The sequence below is a fragment of the Lemur catta genome, chromosome 11 (genome assembly GCF_020740605.2).
Source record: "Lemur catta isolate mLemCat1 chromosome 11, mLemCat1.pri, whole genome shotgun sequence".
Classification (NCBI taxonomy): domain Eukaryota; kingdom Metazoa; phylum Chordata; class Mammalia; order Primates; family Lemuridae; genus Lemur; species Lemur catta.
The window spans coordinates 80,463,511-80,482,176 of record NC_059138.1 but is presented as its reverse complement, the minus strand read 5'-3'; the positions used below and the strand labels follow the sequence as shown (position 1 = coordinate 80,482,176).

The 18,666-nt window shown below is 35.0% G+C and overlaps 1 protein-coding gene across 2 annotated transcripts in view; it reads left to right on the top strand.

The window, feature by feature from the left end:
• HERPUD2 (HERPUD family member 2) overlaps positions 1 to 18,666 on the top strand; it is a 38,968-nt gene that overhangs the window by 8,993 nt on the left and 11,309 nt on the right. Inside the window, exons 3-5 of one of the 2 annotated variants that reach the window (XM_045564418.1) lie at positions 8,103 to 8,180; positions 11,061 to 11,174; positions 14,395 to 14,549. In XM_045564418.1, coding sequence (XP_045420374.1) covers positions 8,103 to 8,180; positions 11,061 to 11,174; positions 14,395 to 14,549 — 347 coding nt within the window. The remainder of the gene's footprint in view (positions 1 to 8,102; positions 8,181 to 11,060; positions 11,175 to 14,394; positions 14,550 to 18,666) is intronic. The other variant, XM_045564419.1, reaches the window with a different exon arrangement.

The window sequence follows — 18,666 nt, the reverse complement described above, 5'->3', positions numbered from 1 at the left end:
CTTTGGTTTATATCTAGGAATGGAATTGAATATATACTGTGTCACAGGGTAACTCTATGTTTAACTCTCTGAGGAACTGCGAAATTGTTTTCCACAGTGGCTGCACCATTTTACATTCCTACCAGCATTGTATGAGGGTTCCAATTTTTATGCATCTTTGTCTACACTTGTTTTTGCGTTATGTATTTTGGGAGATATCATATAATTGTGTTTTATTTTTGTGTTCTGCTTTTCTGAGGATTGATATTTCCTTGCTGTGAAAAGATAAAACAATTTGTTTGAAGTTGACCACTAATTTTGAAGAAAATACTAAAATACTAACACATGATTGCTCCTTCATCATAACCTTATAAGTACCACTCGTAGAAATGAATCAGATGAATTTAACACTAGCAAGTGTTTTAAATTAGTGTTGTGATTCATAGACTGGATATTTTATATTAATTCTTAATGATTACATGTAAAATAACTGATAAACTTTAGATGAGTTGGCGCTTCCAAATCTGTGTAAACCGTTTTGGACTTATTAACACTTTACTTAACAAATTTGCATTTAGCATCTACTTTGTCAGACACAGTGCTGGGCTCTGGGAACACAGTAATGAACGAGATGGACGGGGACTCTGTTCTTGGCACTTACATTCTACTTAGGGGGAAAAAGACTTGTGAACATAATTACAGATTGTGGTTTGTGTTATGAAGTAAGTAAACAGGGTGTGTGAAAGGGAATACTGTACTGTAATTTTGTTAGTCGGGGAAGACCTGGCTGAGGAGGTCATTTTAAAGCTAAGATCTAAAAGATAATTAAGAGCCAGCTATGCAAGAGCTGGGAGAGAATACTGCAGGCAGGGAGTGTCTGAGTTGGGAAAGAGCTTTGGGATCTAAGTGAATGCTAGCTTGGCTAGTGAGTGAGCAGGAAAGAGTATTATCAGAGGAGATTGGAGTGAGACAGAAACCTGGTCTGGCCATGGTAAGGAATTAGAATTAAATCAATGTAGTGTGAATCTATCAGAGAGTGGATTTAAGTTTTTAAAAGATCACTCTAGCTGCTTACTGTAGAACAAAAGCAAGAAAACCAGGTAAGGGACTCTTGTAGAAGCCCAGGCTGGAAATGATGGTTTAGATTAGGGTAATGGCAGTGCAGATAGAAAGAAGTAGACGGATCTGAGAGGGATTTTTGGAAATAGAGTATCTAGGATTTGCTGATGGTTAGATATAGGAGGCAAGATGAGAGAAAGAAAATCGAGGATAATGCCCAGTTTTTTTGGTTTAAATAACTGGTGACAGGTTCTTAGGGGATAAGGAAGAAGTAAGAAGAAAGATTTAGGGAATTGGGAACTGAGATCCATTGTAGATATTTTAACTTTTGAGTTGCCCGATAAGACATCTGAAGGTGTCAGATGTCATAGCATTTGGATACATGGATCTGGGTCTAAGAGGGAGAGAGAGGCCTTGGATAGAGAGACAAATTTGCAACTCATCTGAAGAACCCCAGATTTTAGAATTGGGTAGAAACTTTAGCAAAGGACCTGGAGGGGCAAAGACCAGTGATATGAATGAAATGTGTACATGCCTCCTAATAGTTTTTCTAAGCCTTCAGCCCTCTTTCAGAGGTGCCAATGGTGAAGGCTGTGGTGTCTTTCTTTTTTGCAAATGTCGGAACGTTTTGCTGGGTGCTATTCGATATTTTCCTCATCCTGCTGAGGGACTTGCTTAGCCCAGCCTTTCTGTTCAGTAGGTATGGGCTTTAAAAAGGACTTGAGGTTAAGAGATTACCAGTCTCTCTCTGGGCTACCAGTAATACTACTTTAGTCAGCTATATTTTGGGTTAAATACAGTATGTGTTAACTTTTAAATTTAATAATTGTATGTTTTTCTTAAACTGGGACCCCTAGTTTTAGGACTAAGAGTTCTTAAAATCTTTTATTTTGAGTTTTTGTCTTAAGAATTACCATTATTGATAATCTGAATGATCACTTTCTAGCTGACTGTCATGAAATTTCAGTACCTGTGTTTTTAACTAAATGATCTTCCTAAATATGTTTAACTTGTGTTACAAAGTTTTTCAAGCTTGGGCTTCTGGAGACTGTGGAGTCTCTATTTGACTGACAATGATTATTGTTTCTGTGAAAAATTTGTTTTAAAGCTGCCTATTAACGAATTATGGGAGTAAACTTTTTAAGTTGGATTGCCAGTGAACTCAGTTTATGTATGTTAGTCCCAAATACTGAGTTTTCTAGCTTATTTTTTTTCTATCTGATTAATTCCATTACTATTACAGCTTAATAGGAAAATGGGGATTACCTATGTAGACAGCAGATAATTTATATAGATATATTTAGAAGTAGTTGGCAAACACTACATCCTTTCACTAAAACTCTGAAGTTAAATAACTTATGTTTTGGACATGGATTTCTTTTTACCAACATCAAAATCTTTTTCTCTCTGTAGAGAAGGTAAAATAGTTAAAAGATTTCCTTGTATTATTTCTAAATGTTATTTTAAACCGAGACTTGAAAGTTGTTCTCGTGTGGATGGGGACTTTCTTTTTTAATCATTAAAAGTGATACCCATTGCACCTTTAACCAAATCTATTTTAGCAGCCTCCTAATCATGGTCTTGTACATCATAAACACACAGAATCTGCTGTTAGTCATATAACTTTTCAATATTTGCACATAATCTCATTAGATCTTCATGAAACTACATGATGGTAGGAGTAGTAGTTACTAGAAATTAGCACCTAATATTCATTGAATTCTCATTGGACACTGTGGTCTGTTCTAAGAGGTTTATGTGCATTTCCATTATTATGAAAATTGAACCCTTCGAGATAGACAGTATTATTGCCCTCATTTTACAGGTGAGAAAATTGAGGCACAGAGTGGTGGGATCTTGTGCAAGTTTCTTAACATCTCTTCACCTACCTATATGTGCCATATTCTTGTTTAAGTCCAACTCTTCCACACACAACCCCATCCTTATTAGCTACTCAAGGACATTGCTCTTGAAATTCTGGTTTTTTCTCCTGCACCATCACTTTTTCCTTTCCACTGGATTATTCCTATTGGCATACAAATGTTATTTCTCTCTTCTTAAAAAAAAAAAAAAACTACACACAAAATAAAAAACCAAACCTTTTCTTGACCTCACTTTCCATCTAGCTGTTGTCCTATTTCTTTCCTTCCCTTTAGTGCAAAACTCCTCATCAGTTGTATATATTAACTTTGTCTAACTGTATTCTTCCTTTTCTCTTGAATCCATTCCAGTTTAGTTTTTACCCTGCCACTCCACCAAGATTGCTTTTATCAACATCACTAGTGATCTCCTTATTGTAGGATGTTGTGGGGAATACAGAGATAAATAGAATAATATGAAGGAAGGACACTATGCTTCATAACAAAAGCCTGGAAACATTCAAATATCCATTAATAAACTGTAGTACTTCCATATAATGGAACATTATGCATTTCTCAAAAAGAATGGAGAAGATATCTTTATACTGCTAGGGTATATTAAGTGTGCAAACAAGGTGCAGGAGATATAGTGTACTGCCTTTTATGTAAGAAAAGAAGGAAAATAGGAGTGTGTTATATTGTTAAAAAGAAATGAAAGGGTAATCCAACATTATAGGGAAAGGGAACAGAGACAGAAACTAAATTTCATTGAATTTACCTTGTTCTGTAGTTTTTAGTTTATTGCCATATGTTATATATAATTAAAAAAAACCCCAAAATTAAATAGAGAAAAAAAATCTCCAAATGGAAACACAACAATTTAACAATGTCAGGTTGGTGACGTAGCTGCAGGAATTATTTCAAGTAACTGAAACACAGTATTTTGACTGTGTATCCCTAATGGCATATATGCTAAGGACAGAAAAAAGCCACAAGAAATCTTAAACTTCATTCAATATTGTTAGTAACAATCTTGTTTTTTTGAGATTACATGTAGTAGAATAAAACAAGTAAGTCCGTTTGCTAATGGCATATGTTTATTAATGTCACCAGCAAGCAAGATTTTCAGGGTGAGATAAGATACAAATAAAATGAGTGAAAACTATACAATTTAATGGGAAATGTCAATATGAATTTAGGGTATAAGTTTCTCTTTCTAAAAAATACATATTTTCTAGCTCTGCTCATTGAAGAATCCTAGTAGTAATGATAAGCAAAGCACTCGCAGCTCCCAGATTTTGGTGTTCAGATACCATTTCCCATTAAAAAGAAAAAAAATCAAGGCTCCTGGAGCAATGGCTATTCCAGGTCTGGTGCAGGAAATGTGGGAAATGAACCTGGGGCGTTTTGTGCCTGAAAGCAAGGAAGCTATTAGAGATTGACAAGTCAAATCTAAAAGACATAGGAACCAAGTGAAGGAACTCCTACTGCTCAAAGATGGCACGATTTGAGGATTTAAAAAAATGATGGCAGTACATTGAAAAAAAAATTCCACAAGCTCATAATGACACTTAAAACCCAAAACTCATCGTCACATCTGGAGGTTGCTTGGGCAGTCTCTCTGAAAACTCATAAAGGGAAACACTGTGCATCTTTGCTACCTTATATAGACTAACCAAATAGTTGATGAGGAAAAGTTCTTTTAGAAGAATCATAGCTAATAAATACAAGATAGAGCTGGAACCCATTCTACTAAGTGAAGTATCCCAAGAATGGAAAAATAAGCATCACGTGTACTCACCATCAAATTGGTATTAACTGATGATCACCTAGGAGCACATTTAAGAATAACATTAATCAGGTGTTGGGCACATGTGGGGGGGAGGGGATGGGTATATACATACATAATGAGTGCGATGTGCACCGTCCAGGTGATGGACACGCTTGAAGCTCTGATTCGGGGGGTGGGGGAGGGCAAGGACAATATACGTAACCTAAACTTTTGTACCCCCATAATATGCTGAAATAAAAAAAAAGAAAAAAAATAATAAATACAAAAGGAATTATAGAATTAGAAAAATAATAGTTTTCTACTTCTTACGAAATCCTGGATTTAGACAGTTGAACCTTAGGCAATTATTAATAATAAGGTTGATGGGAACTTTATAAGGGATAGATCAGGCTGACAACATCTGAACTTACTCATCAGTCTGAACATCACTAAAAGTAGATCAGCCAATCCACATGTCGTACTCTTGTCAAACAACAAGGAATCTGAATCTAATCGACCCTCTAGAATCTTACTACATTGTACAGGAACTACAGGAACATGCTGTGCAATACCAGGAGGATACAGTCAGCTAAAACAGACTGGGAAATTCTACAACAAATAACATGATTTCTTCAACAAATAAATAGCATGGGAAAAAATCAAAAGGAAGTGGAAACTGTTAAAAGATTAAAAGAGATACAACAACCCAATCTTGTGTGTGAAACTTGTTTGGCTTCTGATTCAAACCATTGCTACAAAACACTTTGGAGCAAGTGGGAAAAGTTGAGCTGCACTGGATATTACATAATAAGGAATTATTTATTTTGTTGAATGTGGTAACATTATGGTTGTTTAAAAAAACCTTACAGATAATACTAAATTTTTATAGGTGAAAAGAAATGATGTGTGATATTTTCTTTAAAATATAGTACTTTCTTCTAAAAAAAGAAAGGAAATAGATGTAAAAAGAACAGCAGAATGTTGGTAATTATTGAAGCTGGGTACTTGGAGTTTTTGAAGATGGGGGTTCATTTTATTCCTTCCACTTTGTGTGTGCCTGAGAGTTTTTATAAAGTAAAAAAAAATTCATAAAAAGAGACTAATGTCTTTTATGTAGTGTGATGACGTGATATAGAAGCACCTATTAATTAAATATTTGGTCTGGTGAAAAAGTGATATTAGTAGATTATGATGGCTGTAATACTTATTAAACTTCTTTAGGTTCCAGTTGAAGTAATAAGTACATTATAGAAATTTATAGAGCATTAGATAATTCATTTTGGCCAGGGGTTAAATCATTCACTATCTACTTAGCATTCATCTTATGTTTATGTAATTTACCATTCAGTGCCTGTAAGAATAAAGGAAAAAACAAATTCAATTTCTCCTATTATACTCTCACAATACTCAATACCGAATACTTCTGTGACCTTTGTTCACCAAAATGTATGGGGATTTCTCTCCTCCAACAAGCAGGCAATTCTGCAGATACCTCTCTAGAGTATACCGTCTGGATGTCCTCTAATTCAGTTCATTTCTGACACTGTCTACCTAGAGGTAGCATCAGATCCTACAGGTTGAGGGCTCAGTCCCACAAGACTGCCCCCCAGTTTAGATACCAGTTGCAAGCAGAGGTTGTGGCCTGTGCTTTTGATCAGCTGGTTATAAATCAGGGTTTCCATGACCCCTTCCTTGGGTTCAATTAATTTGCTAGTGCAGCTCACAGAACTCAGGGAAACACTTTACTTACATTTACCTATTTATTATAAAGGATATTACAAAGGACACAGATGAACAGCCAGATGGAAGAGATCCATAGGAGGAAAGTATGGCAGAAGGGGTGTTGAGCTTCCATGCCCTCTCTGGGAGCACCATTCCCTGGGAACCTGCACCTGTCCACTATCCTGGAGCTCTCAGAACTCAGTTCTGTCAGGTTTTTATGGAAGCTTCTGTAGGTAGGCATGATTGATTATATCATTTGCCATTGGTTTATCAGCTGAACCTTCCAGGCCCTTCTCCCTCCCTGGAGGTTGGGCAGTGGGACTGAAAGGTCCAGTTCTCCCTTGGTTTCCCTGGCAACCACCCCCCCATCCTGAGGCAATCTAGCCCCCACATCCACCAGTTATCTTAGTGTACAAAAGATAGTCATCAATCCAGAGAATCCAGGGCTTTTAGGAGCCTTATGGCAGGAAACATAATGAAGACCAAACATATATTGCAAAATACCATAGTGCTTCCATATTTATATATATTTATTGAAGTTTCATGACTTGTGATATGTATTTTTTAAAAGCTCCTATGTTTGGTTATTTATATATAGGAATTTGCACATGTACATTTTAAGTATAGCACACTCCAAAATGCTTCCAGGAGAAACTAAGATTATTCCTAATAGTTAAGTATTTTGGAAAGATAGCTATATCATTCCCTTGGTTGGTTTTTGGTGCGTTTAGAACTTCTGAACCACAGATTTTACTCAGTATGACAATTTTTATTATGGCTTTTTTTCATATAAGACCCTTTTGTAGTAGCCATGTTGAATATATATTCTGCTTAAAAATTGTTATAGTTGTGGCTTGGATTTAACAGTTCCTGGTACAGTTAATATTTGTTTTAATAGAATTCAAGGACCAGTTATCTATTTCTCAGTTATGAAATAGGCCTTATGGGCATTATACAAAATGCTTTAATTTTAAATAATGTTAGGAATGTGAATATTTAGCAGATTTACTATAAGTATAAAATATGGCAGAGATAACCAAAGCATATTTTGTATTCTGGGTTTCATATAGAGATGACAACTGAATCTCTGTGCACTTATGTTGATTTCTCTTTACTCTTATGTTTTTGAAAAATGTACAAAGGTATTTCTGAGAGTGACAGGAATAATAAAAACTAGAATAGTTATGTAAAGTAACTAAATCCAAATGGCTCTTGAATTAAAACCAATAAATTGTTCTGCATGATGTTAGTAAAGTAGAAAATAAATCTTAATTATACATTTTTGATTAAAATACTAAGAAAATAATGTAAAATAACTCTGGTGACCTTGAAATTTTATCCTAGTGTTGACTATTCATATAAAGCCAATCACTTTCTCATTTTTATAGTCTTGAAGGTTTTTAATGATAGTCATAAGTGCATTGCATTATAACTGAAAAGACAAACTTCCGATTTACCTTATTTCCTCAAGATGTTTTTTAATATGGTAATTATCTGTATTTTATTATAGCTACAGTAGATTTGCTACCATTTACTGAGATCTTAAATTTCTTAAGTGAAATTAGGAAAAACAAAAATTCTTAAATTATGTCAATTTCTGCTTATTTGTGCCTAATGGGAATTTTATTTTGCCTATATTTAGGCATGCTATTCCCAACCTTCAATTTGTCTAGCTGGAAAAGTTGAATTCTTTTCTTTGTCCCATTTTTTAGTTGACGAAGGATCAGAGATTGGTGTATTCGGGCAGACTGCTTCCCGATCATCTGCAGCTGAAAGACATTCTCAGAAAAGTAAGCTTTTCTACCACTATTTGATACCAGATACATTCAGAGTGTGAGAGAAGATATTCTCTGAAGTTTTATCCAACCAGTTCAGTTTTTAGATACTTAAAATCAGCCCCTTAGGGTAGCATAACAGGTAAAGATAAATTAGAAAGCAAAGACCATGACACATTCTGATTAGTTTAGGTAACAGTGTTGTATGTATCCATCTGACAGCTAAATCTGAAGTAGTAGTATATATTTGTGTTCAGGTACTTGTCATCTTTTGTAAGAAAACACTGTTGACTTATCAATAGTGCAGGAGTGGAATGTTCAGTAGTGGGGAAGGATTTTCATTGATAATCTTTCCTCTGGATCCCTTTTTAACTAAACTGTATGACATTTTAGTACAAACTGCTTGGGTTGGAAATTTAATTTCAGGACAGGAAATAGAGTGAAGCCCACTTGGTCCTTCACTTAGGCAATTTGAATGCTGATGCTCAGAGCTAAAATATACTTCCATATAGTGTTTTGACAAAATCAGCTTGAATGCTGGTTATTTTCATGGCAGCTTTTAGCTTATGTTCATTTGTGGAATTTGTACTTTTACAGCTTTTTAGTGTTTGAAATGCTGCTTTTTGTTTGTGAATATAGCAGAATTGAGTAACTTTTATGTTTTGTCTTAGATCTTTGACTTAATGCTTAATGTTGTTCTAGTTATTCCTGATCTGATTTAGAAGATCTATGTCCTCTCCAGTATGTTTATGATCACCTGTGGGAAACTTAAAAAAAAAAATCTTAGTATATTCCTTCTGGTTAGCTAGTTGATATTTTAGCTTTGCCAGTGTGGCTTCTTGCTATCATTTCATTTTAATTATGTATTTTCAAATTGCTAAAATGGCTTAATACCTACCCCCTCTAAAATAGTGGACCTCACGGCAGATTTTTTTTCTTTCACTCTCAGTAGACTTTATTTTTTAGAGCTGTTTGAGGTTTATAGCAAAATTGAGCAAGAAAGTACAGAGAGTTCTCATGTATTCACTGCCCTCACACACACACAGCTTGCCACACTGTCACCATCTCTTACCAGAATGGTACATTTGTTACAATCAACGAACCTACATTGACATATCATTATCACCCAAGGGTTATAGTTTATGTTAGGGGTCACTCTTAGTGTTGAACATACTATGGGTTTTGACAAGTGTTTCCTGACATATCTTCACTATTATAGTATCATAGTAATAGCCCTAAAAACCTCTGTGTTATGCCTATTCATTTTTTCCCTGTTTTTATGCCTAAACACCTTTCTGCTATCTGCTTTTCAAAATACAGGTGTATTTATTATTTTAACCCAAGGATAGCTTGAATCTGCACATGAATACCTTTAAAAAGACTTTTGCTGCCAAAAATGGTTTCAGACCAGATGACTTAAAATAATAACTGCTCCAAAGAACTGTTGTGTCCCTTATATAAAACATTTTGAATAATATGTTTACATTTTTAATAGATCTTTGAACAATTTTTGTTAAAGTCAGTGTACCCCTCTACATTTTTCAGTTAATTGCTACATTAGATTTCCCTGTTTAGTTATATTAATAAAATGTTTTACAGAAACATTCCCCAAAGGGGAATAGATACTGTGAGTTGTGATTTATATGACCTTTTGAAGATAGGTTTCTAAGGATAAACACCTTATACTTGGATGCTTTCATATATTCCATATTCAGAAACTGAGGGGACATTGTAAATCACGAGTGTCTTCACTAGGCATACATCATGTAAAGCTCTCTCTGCCGTCTTTTCTTAGCATTTTAACCCCTGTAAACTTCTTTCTCTAAACTTCTAAAGCAGTTTGTGCTTCTCAGTTTCATGCAAAAGACTGTTTTATATGTTTCTTTATTGTACTCTGATGCACTAGTCTGATCTCTTAATGATATCATGAGCCACTTTAAGGAAGGGACTGACTCTTATCCTTTCTTGGATTCACCTCAGAATTAAGCACAATTCAAGGTTTATGGTAGGCAGTTGGTAAATTTGTAGTTTCTAGTAGCTTTGTTTCCCTTTCTCACCACTGGACATCTTTCTTTTCTTCCTTCCCCCTTTTCTCTAGCATCCTATTTTTTTCTTTTCTCTTTTTAAATTGCTGACTCATGATTCTTTTCTGTCCTCCTTTATTTTCTCTTTCCTTTCTCCATCATTTACGAGCTTAATGTCTAAGTATAAACATCCTCATGATCTCACTAAGCTAAAATGCCAACTATAATCATTATTTAGAATATTTTCTTTCAGTCATAGTTATAGGTTTGTGGAAATACATGAAATATTTACAGAATATAGTTCAAATATATGCTTTATATCTGTGTATAAATGTTATAGGTAAAAACAGTTTTTGACTACAAAACAGTAAAAAACTATATATCACCTTGCTAAAATTAAGGCAAATGAGATTATGATGAAGTTATTTGAGTTTCCTTTATAGTTGCTAAGTCTCAAGTAATAGAAATATTTTCATTATTCAAAGTTTGTGGGCCTAAACTTCAAGGTGACTCTTAGGGTTCTGATATTAAGGTGCTAGCTAGATGTTTTTATATTGAAATAATTGGGTTGACACAACTTTACAGCATTGATTGCTTCAAGGCTACTTGGTATGCAAATAATAATTTTTTAATATAACAATTGCTGAGTATTTAGACCATTTTCTAAGCATGGAAAAAATATTGAATTCGGAAGGGCCCCAAATACTTAAATGGAAAACATGCCTTCATATGATAACATTTTATTACTTATACAATCTCTAGGCTGTAAAGGAACTTAAGTTTTGAGTTAAGTGTTTCAGCTTAGCTACTGGCTTTTTGAACTGTACATTTTCCAGTACTACCGTTTAAATGTAATCTTCTTCAATTTTAGCAAGATGAGTATCATATGGTTCATCTAGTATGTACTTCTCGGACTCCTCCTGGTTCTCCAAAATCCAGCACCAATAGAGAAAGTCGTGAAGCGTTGGCATCTAGCAGCAATTCTGTGAGTTGTTTTGGGAGGAGTAAATACTGAAGTTTTCTGATTATCCTTTTTTGCCTCTAAAAACTAAATGAAAAACAGAAGAATTAGAACTTACGGGTTTTGAAATACTGGAGTTTAGGCTTTTAAAATTTGTTTTTAGAAAACCTAACACATGGTTATCCCTTGAAACCTATTTACCATAAGTTATAGTTTGTGATATGGCAAGTCAGTAATAAGTTCAATCTTCAGGAGTTTAATTACTGGCATACTTAGAAAACCAAATTATGATAGAATTATATAATGTAAATGCTCAGGCCAGTGAAGTTTCAGAAATATTTAAGGTGTCTAATATAGAATATTTTATTCAAGGTAGATTAAATTATTTACATTTTAAGTACCCTACATCTTCTTGATGTAGATTACTTGGTCAAAGATTTTGTTTTAAACAGTGAGTAGATTTGTGCATACATTCCAATTGCAGGGGGAAGAAATACTTAATGTACTCATCTCTTTCAGACTTGGGTATTCATCTCTCCCTTCTTATTTTTCCATCTGCCTAAAACTGTTTTGGAAATATTTTATAATAGTTGAACTTCTGAACTTAGACATTTTTATATAAATTTTAAAGACATTATCACCAATCCTTTTATATTAAATTACTTTTGATTTCCCATAAAAGCTTTATATGATACCTTTGGGGGTAGAGGATTGGGATTAGTAGAAACTTGCTTTAAACTTCTTGAGCAGGCAGGGAACTTTTATACTGCTAAGTATGCTGTCCTTCTTATCAAGAATCTAGGCTGGGCGCTGTAGCTCACACCTGTAATCCCAGCATTTTGGGAGGCCAAGGCAGGAGGATCACTTGAGTCCAGGAGTTCTAGACCAGTGGGGGCAACACAGTGAGACTCCATTTCTACAAATTTTTTTTTTTTTTTATAAAATTTTTTTTTTTTTTTTGAGAGAGAGTCTCACTCTGTTGCCCGGGCTAGAGTGCCATGGTGTCAGCCTAGCTCACAGCAACCTCAAACTCCTGGGCTTAAGCAATCCTTCTGCCTCAGCCTCCCAAGTAGCTGGGACTACAGGCATGTACCAGCATGCCCGGCTACTTTTTCTATATATATTTTTAGCTGTCCATATAATTTCTTTCTGTTTTTAGTAGAGACGGGGTCTCGCTCTTGGTCAGGCTGGTCTCGAACTCCTGAGCTCAAACAATCTGCCCACCTCGGCCTCCCAGAGTGCTAGGATTACAGGTGTGAGCCACCGCGCCCGGCCTCTACAAAAAATTAAAAAAAAAATTAACTGGTCCTGGTGGCATGGACCTATGGTCCTAGCTATTTGGGAGGCTGACACAAGATGATCTCCTTTGGGCCCAGGAGTTTGAGATTCAGTGAACTGTGATAATGCCGTTGCAGTCTGTGTGACAGAGTGAGGTCCTGTCTCTAAAAAAAGAAAAAAAAAAAAAGAATTTAGCCAAAACTTAAAGAGAAGGGACAAGTGTTGAGTGGCCGGGGTGATAACTGTTGAAAGATCTTCCAATAGATACTAGCTAACTGCTTCTTTAAGAAACTGTATCCTCCAATTGCTATATTTAATTAGTATGGTCTCAATGGTAAGTATTTTCTGGTAACAGCCACGGAAATTTAGCTTACATTAAACTGAGATTTTCTTTGTCAGAACACCCAAGGATCTTTGTGTGGTTCCTATATTGGCATGAGAAGGGAAAACACTGGATTGGCATAGAGTTTTGTTTGTAATCTTTGGACATAGTTTCATTGCTCCAGTTTTTGTTGGGAAATAACCCTCTGATTTAATTGACTTGGGTTGCTCAGCCATGATTTTGTCATTAGTGTGCATACTTGGTTTTTTCAGTATGTGAAAAATATCCTATTGACAGGATTATTTATGAAAATCTAAAAAGTATCAAAGGAAAGTTAAATTGAACTCCTCTTAATTTTTCATGGCTCATAAATTTCAGAGGGATTTGAAAATGTCTTTAAAATATAATCATGAAAAATTATCTAATAAGATCAGAAATCATTAGTTCTAGAGACTTTAAATTGTGCTGCCAAATGACTAGTTAAGGCCTTTCTTCTATTAATCATGTTAATGAGCACCATATTATGATGGCCCATTTAAGAGAAATCTTGCCAAAAAAGAAGCCATTTCCAGTTTATGTCCCTAAGAATCAAACTGCTTAGTAAGATATTTCTTATCTATTTTGCGTGAAGTAACATCTTAAAGAAAGTTTTCACTAGTTTTGCAAAAGACCAGTGTGCTTGGGACCTGGCACATGGCAGGACTTAGGATGGTAGACATGCGAAAAGACATCCTGTCAATAGGAGGGCAGTACAAGTAAAATGCAAGTTTAGCAAACTTGGAAGGATGTTAAAACAATATCATACTGAGCTTTTTAAAGTGAAAGAACTATTAATTTATATAACATAATTGTGTATTAAATTTAGATAAAACACTTGACAAACTATTAATATTTTCAAAAAGCAACAAATTGGGATGGTCTTCAAGAAGTTACGTTGTTTAAAGTTATTGAATCTGTTAGTTACTGACATCATTTGATCATGAGAATATAAAAATCCTGATTGGTATCTTGTTCATTTTGTAGAAAAACAATATTTGTTGATGGCATCTATAAATCAGTTGAATTTTAGAATTGAATGGAATCTTGAAAATCTAGTTTAATTTTGTTTTACTCCTTGTTAATGTCAGGGGTAACACTAGATTGTAGATCTTTTGTTACCCAGCCTGTTCTTCATTATTTTAAACCAGTGTGTTACTGATAGTGTGTTATACAGTATTTGGCACATAGGAACTATTTAAATAATTCAGTAGTTAGTACCATTTATTGAGCACTTTCTGTGTGTTAGGCATAATGAAAGCAGCTCTGCATGCATTAACTGAATTGTGTAAAAGGAGCTTTTATGCATTAATTTAATCCTCAGAATTTAATATGCTATTTTGTGTAGTATTCCTCTGCTTCTCAGCCTTTTCTAGTTGAGAAATGGAATACTGTTTGTTAATTAAGCAGTTTTGACTTTCTGAACTCTTTAGTCTTAGCAAAATTAAAATATCTACCTATTATACTGGACATAAGATTTAAATCAATAAATTTCTAAAATTCAGTTATTTTGCAGAGAAATTTCATGCATTTTGAGTAATATGTCTGTAATTTCACAATTATAATTAATTAAATCTCCTTAAAAATTATTACATTTTTTGTTTGTAGAGTTCAGATCATTCAGGATCAACAACTCCATCGTCCAGTCAAGAAACCTTGTCTTTAGCTGCTAGTTCTTCCTCGGAAGGCTTGAGGCAGCGAACCCCTTCACAAGCACAAACCAACCCCGCACAGAGTCATCAGTTTCCATATGTAATGCAAGGGTAAGTGAAACTGTGGTAGCTGTGGATCATCATTGGGGCCTCCTAAAAATGAATTTCTTTTGATTTTTCACTGTAACCCCTTTGCAGTGATTAAAGTACATTTGAAGTTTATTCATGTACCTGATTTTATATTTTGGAAACTAGAGGGTTAAGGAGAGCAGTGCTTTTGGAAGCTGGTTGTACATCAGAATCATGTAGGGCAGTGCTTTTGAATCTTTCATGTTTCTACTAATCACCTGGGGACCTTGCTAAGATGCAGGTTCTGATTCAGTAGGTCTGATGGGGCCTGAAATTTTCTGCATTTCTAACAAGCTCCCAGGTGATACTGATGCTTCTGATGCTTGGACCACACTTTGATAGCAAGGATCTAGGTAACTAAATTTTTTTTTTAACTGAGTTTCACTATAAATCTACTCAATTTAGTCTTCAGGGGAGTGGGTGGTACTTAGAAAAATATAGGGCCCAGCAATCTGTTTTTAAAAAGTTTTACAGGTGTTTCTGATCAGTTTCACAGGTGTTTCTGATCAACTGAGGTAGGTAAAACCACGGTGTATTACAAGAATATGCTAACCATTTCATGTTATCCAGAATCCTTGTCGTATTGAGAGTTCTGTGTAGGAGTTTTCTCAAGAAGCTTGCTATGGCCACTCTATATAGCAATTACAGCAGCCTCCTTGGGTTATGTAATTCCAAAGGAAATTCAGCCAACAGCTATAGGTAAAGCACATCTTTCAGACAGCTCAGAGAAGGATCTTGAAGAATCCTAGGGTTTGGACCTGGATTGTGTTTGAAAGCAGAGTATTTTACTGGGATAGTATTATTTGTTAGTTTTGAAAGAAAAGAAACTTGCGTAACAGGTTATTGATAATTTTTCTGTGCTGTATATCAAATCATGGGGCTCCAGTGTGTGGAACTAGTCTGGATCCACCATGATGGGACTGGAAATGAGAAAATGGTTGGGACTCCATTATTGTACTGTAGGTGATGTGACCAAGGAGTAGCCATTGATTGCTATGCTAAACAGGATAACATAAACATTCAGGTACTTTTTATTTAGAGCTTTTAACTTAATTCAGTTCTTAATATAGAAAAACAAAGCTGAATATATAGCAAAATATAAGAAAATTCATTTGTCTCATATTTCTTGAATGTGATATCTTTTCTTTCAAAATAGTGTTTAGATGAGGTTTGTTGTAGACTTTTTTTTTTTTTTTTTTTTGAGACAGAGTCTTGCTCTGTTGCCTGGGCTAGAGTGAGTGCCGTGGCGTCAGCCTAGCTCACAGCAACCTCAAACTCCTGGGCTCAAGCGATCCTTCTGCCTCAGCCTCCCAAGTAGCTGGGACTACAGGCATGCGCCACCATGCCCGGCTAATTTTTTCTATATATATTTTTAGTTGGCCAGATAATTTCTTTCTATTTTTAGTAGAGACGGGGTCTCGCTCTTGCTCAGGCTGGTCTCGAACTCCTGACCTCGAGCGATCCACCCGCCTCGGCCTCCCAGAGAACTAGGATTACAGGCATGAGCCACCGCGCCCGGCCTGTTGTAGACTTTTATAAGTACTTATAAAGTACCTGTGAAACTGCTTTTGTTTTCAGAAAATGATTACTATAAAGGAAAACTTATTTATAAAAAAGCAATGTTCTCAGGGTTTACATTATGGAATATTAGCTCAAAATATTTTCTATCTTATGACAGTGATTCATTTCCTTTCTTTTTTGCAGAGTAAGACATTTCAGTTCTTCCCAGTTTATACAGAGTGATTTTACTTATTTGGTGACAGTGGTGGAAGGTGGGAGTATTATAAATAAGCCTGAGAGAATATGTAATGACATGTTAACAGTGGTTATCTCTGGATGATAAGATTTTTAACTCCTTCTCATACTTATAGTAAATATATTTCGTAATAAACTAAACAAAGCATGTAAGGTTGCAGGTCTTCAGAATAAAACCATAGATATTTTGGGAAAAGATTAATAATTTCTCTAAACTAGGCTGTTGAGGAAATCAATAAACATGAAAGACAAAGGCATCCAACTCTTAGAAGTATATTAAACTGATTAGAAATCTGAAATAGTGTTTATCTTGCCAGAAGTGAGTGTTAAAGTGGTGAGCAAGAAAACTTTTCAAAGATATTTAGCTTCACTTAGGGAATCTATTACTGGATTAAAAATACTTGATTAAAAATACTTGATTTTAAATCAAGAGGGCAGTGTATTTTAGTGATTGCACAGATTCTGAGCCAGCCTGCCTGGGTTTGAACCCTGGCTCAGGTCTATTTACTGACTGGCTTGGTCTCTTCCCTCCTGTGCTTCAGTTTGCTCATTATCTGGGGGGTAATAATATTTATCTTACACAATTTCTATGTAGATTAAAAGAGTGTATATGTAAAGTGATTAAAACAGTAACTGGCATGTGGTGATGTATTAGTAATTACTTATAAATACATCTGTACTTATAAGTGAATGTTGTACATTCATTTAGCAAACAAATTTACAGACATCTGTGTGTCTCATACACTGAAACATTCAAATGAATGAATGCCAGTGTTAGGAAAATAAGTCTTTATATTTGGAGAAAGAACTATGTGGTTTATAAAACAGTTGATGTGAAATTCAGTAAATAGGTTTTTACTTCAGCAGTGAACATGATTTAACTTAATCTCATAGTTGTCTTTTCTTATTAATGAAAACTTTGTCTTTAAGTAAACTTTATTTAACATAGTCTTAGCCTTAAATGTGTTAAGAGCAGTAATTTAGTGATCTTGAAGAACTCACCATCAAAATAAAAGAAGCTCTGCTCTCCTTTTTCAAACTTAGAACAGTTTATATTTAACTAGTCTGCATGTGTTTTCTACCATATAGGTTAGTATTCTCAATTTTTAGTGAGCTTGTTAAAACTGCTAATTTCTGGTCCCTACTCCCTAAGGTTTTGAATCACCAGTATTGGAGTGGTGCTCAGGAATCTGCCAACCTAACAATGCCTGGGAAACTCACATTGAGAAATCCTAATGCAAGTGATTATTTGCCTACCTAGCTCTTGAGAACACATGAGAGGAACAGAGCAATACATGTACTGCACCACATTGGCTGTCCATTTACAAAGTCACATTTGTAAGTCCTGACTATTTTTGGGCTCAGTTGTGCTGTCACATTTATTTACTTTAACTCCAAAAATTGGTTGGTTTATGGAATACTCAGTTTTGTACCATTAGTTTTTCCCTCTGAAATAGCAACAGCCTTATTTTATAATAAAACTGATAACCTACTCATTGTACCCTTCTCTACTGTCTGATTTTTTTTAAGTAAAAATTGCTTGTAGCCTTTCTATGTGTACTTTTAAAATAAAAATATCGTACTGTTCTATTTTTTTAAACCTTTTTGTAAAACATAGCTTGGATATATTTCCAGAGCAAATGTGTATCCATAACATGTAAGGTCTTTGTGAGTTTTCATTAGGTAGATGCACTAATTTGTTCATACTTCTGTTGATGGAGAATGTATTAGTTGGTTTTGCTTCATAATAACCTCAAAATCTCAGTGGTTTACAGTAGCACACTTTATTTTTCTTGCTCACAGGTTTGTTAGTTACCTGGGACAGCTCTGCTTTCAGGCTATAGGTTGGGTTCAGGTGTGTTTCATGTTTCTCATTCTCTGTGGATCAGTAATTCCCTAACATCTGTTCTCATGGCAAATGACAGGAACACAAGAGGGCAGGCTAACCACTGAGCACATTTAAAGCCTTGTACATGTCACATTTACTAATATTGCATTGGTCAAAGCAGGCCACATGGCTACTCTGAACAACATAGGGCTAGGGAGGTATTACAATGTTATAACTAGTGCTGTATTGGTAAATTCTTAACAGCTGACATTTCTGGGAAAAAATAAATAAAACCCTGGATTTGTAGCATTTCCTGATTTCTGTGGTGTAAGTACTCCCACCGTGGCTCAGCAATCTGCTCTGGTAAGCAACAGGAACCTGTTGGCCACCGTGTGGCAGAGAATGTGTACATATCTTGTTACAGAAGAGTAAAGAATTAGAGCAATCTTCTACCATAACTTTTGCGTTAATTTTTTTCACCACTGAACATCACCACAATCAACATTCTTAAATGTG